Source organism: Hyla sarda, chromosome 4 (genome assembly GCF_029499605.1).
Source record: "Hyla sarda isolate aHylSar1 chromosome 4, aHylSar1.hap1, whole genome shotgun sequence".
Lineage (NCBI taxonomy): Eukaryota > Metazoa > Chordata > Amphibia > Anura > Hylidae > Hyla > Hyla sarda.
The window spans coordinates 417,888,757-417,898,383 of NC_079192.1; the positions used below are offsets into that span (position 1 = coordinate 417,888,757).

The 9,627-nt window shown below is 47.7% G+C and overlaps 1 protein-coding gene across 1 annotated transcript; it reads left to right on the plus strand.

Moving 5' to 3' along the window:
- Nucleotides 1–1,380: 1,380 nt before the first annotated feature.
- Nucleotides 1,381–5,426, plus strand: LOC130267750 (E3 ubiquitin/ISG15 ligase TRIM25-like). The gene is given in 2 exon segments (XM_056517911.1): nt 1,381–4,188; nt 4,190–5,426. Coding segments are annotated over 2 exon segments (1,782 nt in total). The 5' UTR covers nt 1,381–3,154; the 3' UTR covers nt 4,938–5,426.
- Nucleotides 5,427–9,627: the final 4,201 nt, after the last annotated feature.

Below are 9,627 nucleotides of genomic sequence, written 5' to 3' on the forward strand. Positions count from 1 at the left end.
GGCGAGGTTGGGAGGCAAGAAGATCTAACTCCTAAAGTCATCATTTTTGCTCATCACTAACTGTGTGGTACTCTAGTACCCTCTTGTTACAGGTTTTATTCAGATACAACAAGTTCCAGATAAAGTGCCTAGTAGGACTATGCCAAGAAGTTCTCCTATTTGCAACGTAACCATCTTCATTAGTTTGTGCCCGGCCCCTAGCCGAGAGACTCCTTGCCTGAGGAGATTGTAGTAAGTTTGTGCCCGGTATAGCCGTGTTTTCATTCGGGACTCCCTAATGTAGGTGGACTGTAGAGCCTTACATGACCGTTAATGTAAATGTTAAGATAGTAATATATTATTGTGAACAAAAATTTTGCACTCCAACAGCAGGTAAATGTAACCTGAATGTCTCAAGTGATGTGCTGCTAGCATGTAACCTTTGTATTCCAATCAAATAAAATGTCTGATTACATAAAATGTCAAGAATGTAAATGGTTTTACTGTACAGAAGTATAAACTTCCTGTACATAAGTACAAAATCCCTGTACAGAAGTACGTAATTCCTGTACGGAAGTAAAGAAAAAAATGAATATATATTTCTTACAGGTGTTATAGTGTTTGCTTAAAGGTGCTATCCCAGCTCCTCTGGGAGTAACAATAAACGCCACCCTTCACTAGCGCCTAATCAGCCAGATACCAATCAGATACCAAGACTGACTTCACATTCATAAAATTCAGTGTACACATAATTCAGTACATAAAATTCAGTAGTGTACATTCATAAAGTCCAGTACACATAACTTATAACATATACTCATAAGAAAAGATAGGTATATGAATACATAGCACAAACAAACAAAAAAAATTAGTCTTAGGGACTGTAAGATGTTCTATATCAGTCCATACCACTGTATGCACAAAATGTCATGCACTAATATGTTCTTTTGTCTCTACGTGTTCAGGATGCTTTTACTGGCCAGAAGGTATTCCTGTAGTTAACTAAAAAATACACTTATCCAGTAAGGTAACAGTATGCTTAATTGTTATCTAGATCCAGAGTTCTAGGGGTAAGTGTGCAGTACCGATAGACCCTAGTAGCTAAGGCATTGGGCAGAAAGCCTCAGGCAACCCAATCCGCAACCAGTGTATAACTAATGGAAATAATATGTGGTATTATATCAAATGTATGTCAAGGATAAAAGGGTAACAGTGAGATTAATTTCAGTATGTAGAAGCATTACAGTCATTATACATACTTCATGTCAAGTATCAGTCAGAGATTTCATAGTCAAATATCTACATGTCAGTCAAACGTCAAATGTCAGACATGAATCAAATATCAAATGTCTTGTGTTGATAACATTTTCAGCTATAGACGGATGTTATAGCTAGGATATAATTAATTTAAATTTCATTCATAGTCAGTAGATGCATAAACTAATAAACTAAAGTAAAGTGGAGATACCAAAGGTATAAAAGTACAATATAACATGACAATTATTATTACTAGTATCATCCTGTTTGTTACATACTGTTTGTTTGTTAGCACCGGCTGTGAGCGCAGTAGCCCCGTGTCCCCGGTCACCGGCGGGGCCGGGATTCGCATTGTGGGACGCACCCGCATGCGAGCCCCGGCCCGTCACTTACCCACGTCCACTCCTGCTGCTGCTTCATCTCAGCCTCGGCACGCGCGTCCCCATCCCTTAGGGTTCGTGCATGCCGGAGCTTTGAAATTTAAAGGGCCAGTGCGCCCATAATTAGTAAGTGAACATGAACACTACATTATAAATCCCTGCACCTCCCACAGATGCCTGCCGAATCTTCAATGCTCATTGCCTAAGAGAAAGCATTCCCATTGCCTGTTTTGCCTACCCGTGTTACCAGACTTCCTTGCTACGTTTTTTGACTACGAACTTTGCCGCCTGCCATGACCTTCTGCTACGTTGACTATGCCTCTGTCTCATCCTCCTGTACCTCGCCTTGCCCAGTACCTGTGTGGTTGAGCCGTATCGTGGGGTAGCGACCTGGGTGCCGCCTGCCACAGCAAATCCATCCTGCCTTGTGGCGGGCTCTGGTCAAGACCAGCGGCACCTTAGCCTCCGCTCCCCGATAGGGTCCGAGTCATCAATTAATGCTTCAGGACTGCATCCGGCCCTCTGGCCATTTCGTTCCTTTCCCTAAGGGGACCTACGTCGAGGACAACTCTTTTTAAGTAAATGGGTTTGTGGTGTCCCGGTACAGGACCTTGTCCTGTTCCTGTCCTAAGTCTCCTCAGGAAGAGTCCCTGCAGTCCAGAGGGCTCTCCTGCAGGGCTTTTCCCCCTTGCTAATCAGTTACACCTTATATAAATGTATTGTAAATGTATTGTGCATATTGTTATTTGTATATAATGTTGTACAAATGTATAGGACCTTCCTGGGTCATGTGATACTGTCATGTGATGTACCCAGAGTTCCCTGGGTACAGGACCCACAGGCTTTGCAACCAATGGGCTTTAGTCCAGCTTCCTTAGTATATAAGAGGCTGTAGTCTCTAAATTCACATTCTTATCTCCTGGATCCAAAGCAAGCACAATCTCAGCATAAACTGCACAATTGCAGCTAGGCCAAAGCCTAAGGAACCTGCAGCAACTATCAAGCTCTATCTACAAATTCTAGTGACTACTATTCAACTCAAGTATACAATTAGTAGCACAGTGGCCTGCATAAATCTCAATACTACAAGTCCCAACAAGCCTGCGACGTATCCTGCATCCTGGTTGCCTCTAGAGAAACTGCATAATTGTAAAGACTGGTCCATAAGAAGTTTAAGTAAAAGTTCCAGTTATCTCATAATTCCTGCTGTGGACATTCCTTTATTGCCTGCCGTTTTTGGGCTGGTTGTCGGCAGGGCCTTATACAGAAAACAACCGCAACCTGCCGTCACGACAAATTAGGGGTTAATACCACCTTACTCCACAGGGTTAATACCACCAGACCCTGCAACACCATTGCATCACCCCGCTCACCACAGTAGCAACATTTCGACCATCTCTCACGGTCTTTGTCACACTATGGCACTGTGGTTTTGAAATAAAGGCTCACGTCTTGTGGACAGTTGTGTAATATCCTATCTGCTGGAACACGCCCTATAAAATACAATTTCCATTTCCGTTCTTGTAAATCCAGAAGCCATGGCGTCTGCTGATGTGAGAGACGAGCTGCTCTGCTCCATCTGTCTGAGCACTTTTACAGCTCCTGTAACCCTGAGATGTGGACACAACTTCTGCCGGGTCTGTATTGCTCAGTTCCTGAATACACAGGACGGGTCTGGAGTTTATTCCTGTCCTGAATGTAGAGAAAAGTTCCGGGAACGGCCAACACTGATAAAGAACATAACACTACATAATGTAGCAGAACGTTTCCGATCTACTCAGCCACATCAGGAGGAGATCACCGGGATCTACTGCACTTACTGTGTGGACTCTCCTGTACCTGCTGTGAGATCCTGTCTGATGTGTGAGGCTTCTCTGTGTGATAAACACCTGAAACTTCACAGCAAGGAACCAGAACACGTCCTGAACGATCCCAGAACTTCCCTGGAGAACAGGAAATGTCCCATCCATAATAAGATCCTGGAATATTACTGTACTGGGGACAATACTTGTATCTGTGTGTCCTGCAGTTTGATTGGAAACCACAGAGGACATAACATGGAGTCTCTAGATGTGGCCTCTGAGGAGAAGAAGAAGCAGCTGAGAAATGTTCTACAGAATCTGATCACAAAGAGAGAGAAGACTGAGGAAAGAGTCCGAAGTCTAGAGGAACGCTGGAGAAAAGCTCAAGAAAAATCATCTGGAGAAGCGGAGAGAGTCACTGCCCTGTTTATAGACATCAGGAGACGGCTGGATGACCTGGAGAAGAGGATCCTAAGTGAGATCTCCAGGCAGGAGGAGAAGATGTCACTGTCTGATGTCATCCAGAAGCTGGAGATAAAGAAGAACGAGCTGTCCAGGAAGATGAGGGACATTGAGGAGCTGTGTAACATGACGGATCCACTGACTGTCTTACAGGATCCAGACACAGGTGACTTGTGTGATCCTGAGGAGGGGGGAGGTGATGAGGACACAGGGGGACATGATACCACACATGATGTAGATGTGAATGTGATTACAGGGATGTTACATGCAGTTTTCTCTGATATAGTGACATATCTGCAGACCATCTCACCCCCCAAAACCAAAGAGACCACAGCCCCCCAGTGTCCGATCTCTGCCCAGTCACCCACAAGCTTCACCTGTGTCAGGTCCACAATATGGGGGTGATGGTGTAATAGTCAGGACTGGGGGGGAGGGGGCGGCTGCAGGAGAGGGAGGGGTGTATGGGCAGGGTCCTGCAGACATATTACTGGATGTAAACACAGCTCAAAATTATATCCATGTATCAGACGACATGAAAACTGCAACCTGGACAGATACAAATCAAAAACGTCCAAAAACAGCAGAGAGATTCCAGAATTATCCTCAGGTGATGAGCAGCGGGAGATTCTCCTCAGAACGACATTACTGGGATGTGGACATTAGGGAATCAGGATGGGAATGGAGAGTGGGGATGTGTTATCCCAGTATAGACAGGACAGGTGTGGAGTTAAGTTTTGGACATAATAACAAGTCCTGGTGTTTATATGGAGGGCAGGTGTATAATAATCAGTGTTCAGTGATATATAACAGAAAGAAGATCCAGTTACCTCACCAGATCTCCAGTAATAGATTCAGGATCTGTCTGGATTATGAGGCCGGGCAGCTGTCCTTTTATGAGCTGTGTGACCCCATCAGACACTTACACACCTTCACCACCACCTTCACCGAGCCCCTTCATGCTGTATTATATGTATATAATGGTTCTATAAAGATATCAGGGGGAGGAGCAGCTGTGAGGAGACATCATCATAGAGGAAATCTGCCCAGCAACTGGTGACATCACAGGGAGCAGAATCTGATTGGTGGAGCATTCAGCCTATAGGATTGATATGGCAATTATGTGTATACAATATAAAATATAGTAAAGAATGAAGTGTAAGCATAGTTAAGGTATAATTTTACTATATGTTATTTATAAACCTCAGAGAGAGGGGGCTCATATATTGTTTCGCCTTAAATGGTCTTATCTAAGCTGCTGTATTCTGGCGATGAAACCCTAAAGGCATCATGTCATTGGGTAAAGATGATGATGTCTAATGTGCACTATAAATAAAGGTTGAGCTGTTTGAGGATGTTTGTGTGTCCGATTCTTCATGGCTGTTCTATACATACCCTTCTCTAAGAAAGGTAGAAGACTAATTTGGATGCACACAAACAAGTAAGAGCCCTGTTTTGGGGGGATCGTGAAAATATTACCATGTGAGTTTTGGAGGGGGCGCCCGGATCTCAAGTGCTGTTCGGACAAATGATCGCAAGGTTCCTCAATATGAACAACCAGGAACAGCGTAAAGTCGACAGGTAGGGCTAGTGCTTTAACTAATGCTTTCCTGCTGGTCCATGTCACTTCCAGGTATTGTCTCTATGTAACTTATTGAGATCAGAATGTACCCTTGTCTGTGATGTCCTGTATAAGTGTGAAGAGTACTGTTTGTGGTGCTTGGTGATGGTGCAGGTATTAAATTAAAGGGATTCTCCGCCCCTAGACATCTTATCCCCTATCCAAAGGATAGGGGATAAGATGTCAGATCGCGGCACCCACCTTTGTCTGCTTCCGGAACCGTTGGAGGCTCTCAGCCTCGACCACAGGAATGGAAGATTGTGACGTCACGACTCCACCCGCGTGGGACATCACGCCCCGCCCCCTCCCATAGACTTGCATTGAGGGGGTGCGGTGTGACCTCACACGGGGCAGAGTCCTGACGTCACGATCTTCCGTTCCCGTGGTCGTGAGGCACTAGGCTGAGAACCTCCAGCGGTTCCGGAAGCAGATAAAGGTGGGTGCTGCATGCTATATTGCGGGGGTCCCCAGCGGCGGGACTCCCGCGATCCGACATCTTATCCCCTGTCCTTTGGATAGGGGCGGAGTACCCCTTTAACAAAGAAACAGAAACTCCCAGCAGGAAGCCGGAATACCTCAGCACTCCAAAAACCCAAAGGGGGAGATTTATTAAAACCAGTGCAGAGATAAAGCTGACCAGTTGCCCATAGCAACCAATCCCATTTCTTCTTTCATTTCTGAAAAGGCCTCTACAAAATGAAAGCAGCGATCTGATTGGTCGCTATGAGCAACTCAGCAACTTTTCCTCTGCACAGGTTTTGATAAATCTCCCCCAAAGACTTTATTTTTAATCCATTAAAAATATTTGTAATCCTTTAAAAAATATTGACGAGTTTCGGGATGTGCCTTTCTTAACCCCTTGGAGGGTTTTCCAGTTTTTGCACTTTCGTTGTTACGCCGAGCGCTCCGGGTCCCCGCTCCTCCCCGGAGCGCTCGCTACACTCTCTCCGCTGCAGCGCTCCGGTCAGATCCACTGACCCGGGGCGCTGCGATTCTGCTTCCAGCCGGGATGCGATTCGCGATGCGGGTAGCGCCCGCTCGCGATGCGCACCCCAGCTCCCGTACCTGACTCGCTCTCCCTCGGTCCTGTCCCGGCGTGCGCGGCCCCGCTCCCTAGGGCGCGCGCGCGCCGGGTCTTTGCGATTTAAAGGGCCACTGCGCCGCTGATTGGCGCAGTGATTCCAATTAGTGTCTTCACCTGTGCACTTCCCTATATCACCTCACTTCCCCTGCACTTCCCTGCCGGATCTTGTTGCCATTGTGCCAGTGAAAGCGTTCCTTGTATGTTCCTAGCCTGTGTTCCAGACCTCCTGCCGTTGCCCCTGACTACGATCCTTGCTGCCTGCCCCGACCTTCTGCTACGTCCGACCTTGCTTCTGTCTACTCCCTTGTACCGCGCCTATCTTCAGCAGCCAGAGAGGTTGAGCCGTTGCTAGTGGATACGACCTGGTCACTACCGCCGCAGCAAGACCATCCCGCTTTGCGGCGGGCTCTGGTGAAAACCAGTAGTGACTTAGAACCGATCCACTAGCACGGTCCACGCCAATCCCTCTCTGGCACAGAGGATCCACTACCCGCCAGCCGGCATCGTGACAGTAGATCCGGCCATGGATCCCGCTGAAGTTCCTCTGCCAGTTGTCGCTGACCTCACCACGGTGGTCGCCCAGCAGTCACAACAGATAGCGCAACAAGGCCAACAGCTGTCTCAACTGACCGTTATGCTACAACAGTTACTACCACAGCTTCAGCAGTCATCTCCTCCGCCAGCTCCTGCACCTCCTCCGCAGCGAGTGGCCGCTCCTGGGCTACGCCTATCCTTGCCGGATAAATTTGATGGGGACTCTAAGTTTTGCCGTGGCTTTCTTTCCCAATGTTCCCTGCATCTGGAGATGATGTCGGACCTGTTTCCCACTGAAAGGTCTAAGGTGGCTTTCGTAGTCAGCCTTCTGTCCGGAAAAGCCCTGTCATGGGCCACACCGCTCTGGGACCGCAATGACCCCGTCACTGCCTCTGTACACTCCTTCTTCTCGGAAATCCGAAGTGTCTTTGAGGAACCTGCCCGAGCCTCTTCTGCTGAGACTGCCCTGTTGAACCTGGTCCAGGGTAATTCTTCCGTTGGCGAGTATGCCGTACAATTCCGTACTCTTGCTTCAGAATTGTCCTGGAATAATGAGGCCCTCTGCGCGACCTTTAAAAAAGGCCTATCCAGCAACATTAAAGATGTTCTGGCCGCACGAGAAATTCCTGCTAATCTACATGAACTTATTCACCTAGCCACTCGCATTGACATGCGTTTTTCCGAAAGGCGTCAGGAGTTCCGCCAAGATATGGACTCTGTTCGCACGAGGCGTTTCTTCTCCTCGGCTCCTCTCTCCTCTGGTCCCCTGCAATCTGTTCCTGTGCCTCCCGCCGTGGAGGCTATGCAGGTCGACCGGTCTCGCCTGACACCTCAAGAGAGGACACGACGCCGCATGGAGAACCTCTGCCTGTACTGTGCTAGTACCGAACACTTCCTGAGGGATTGTCCTATCCGTCCTCCCCGCCTGGAAAGACGTCCGCTGACTCCGCACAAAGGTGAGACAGTCCTTGATGTCTACTCTGCTTCTCCACGTCTTACTGTGCCTGTGCGGATGTCTGCCTCTGCCTTCTCCTTCTCTACCGTGGCCTTCTTGGACTCTGGATCTGCAGGAAATTTTATTTTGGCCTCTCTCGTCAACAGGTTCAACATCCCAGTGACCAGTCTCGCCAGACCCCTTTACATCAATTGTGTAAACAATGAAAGATTGGACTGTACCATACGCTTCCGCACGGAGCCCCTTCTAATGAGCATCGGATCTCATCACGAGAGGATTGAACTTTTGGTCCTCCCCAATTGCACCTCGGAAATTCTCCTTGGACTTCCCTGGCTTCAACTTCATTCCCCAACCCTGGATTGGTCCACTGGGGAGATCAAGAGTTGGGGGCCCTCTTGTTCCAAGGACTGTCTAAGACCGGTTCCCAGTAACCCTTGCCGTGACTCTGTGGTTCCCTCAGTAACCGGTCTCCCTAAGGCCTATATGGACTTCGCGGATGTTTTCTGCAAAAAACAAGCTGAGACTCTACCTCCTCACAGGCCTTATGATTGCCCTATCGACCTCCTCCCGGGTACTACTCCACCCCGGGGCAGAATTTATCCTCTCTCTGCCCCAGAGACTCTTGCCATGTCTGAGTATGTCCAGGAAAATTTAAAAAAGGGCTTTATCCGTAAATCCTCCTCTCCTGCCGGAGCTGGATTTTTCTTTGTGTCCAAAAAAGATGGCTCCCTACGTCCTTGCATTGACTACCGCGGTCTTAATAAAATCACGGTTAAGAACCGCTACCCCCTACCCCTCATCTCTGAACTCTTTGATCGCCTCCAAGGTGCCCACATCTTTACTAAATTGGACTTAAGAGGCGCCTATAACCTCATCCGCATCAGAGAGGGGGATGAGTGGAAAACGGCGTTTAACACCAGAGATGGACACTTTGAGTATCTGGTCATGCCCTTTGGCCTGTGCAACGCCCCTGCTGTCTTCCAAGACTTTGTCAATGAAATTTTTCGTGATCTGCTATACTCCTGTGTTGTTGTATATCTGGACGATATCCTAATTTTTTCTGCCAATCTAGAAGAACACCGCCAGCATGTCCGTATGGTTCTTCAGAGACTTCGTGACAATCAACTCTATGCCAAAATTGAGAAATGTCTGTTTGAATGCCAATCTCTTCCTTTTCTAGGATATTTGGTCTCTGGCCAGGGACTACAAATGGATCCAGACAAACTCTCTGCCGTCTTAGATTGGCCACGCCCCTCCGGACTCCGTGCTATCCAACGCTTTTTGGGGTTCGCCAATTATTACAGGCAATTTATTCCACATTTTTCTACCGTTGTGGCTCCTATCGTGGCTTTAACCAAAAAAAATGCCGATCCCAAGTCGTGGCCTCCTCAAGCGGAAGACGCCTTTAAACGACTCAAGTCTGCCTTTTCTTCGGCTCCCGTGCTCTCCAGACCTGACCCTTCCAAACCCTTCCTATTGGAGGTTGATGCCTCCTCAGTGGGAGCTGGAGCTGTTCTTTTACAAAAAAATTCTTCCGGGCATGCTGTCACTTGTGG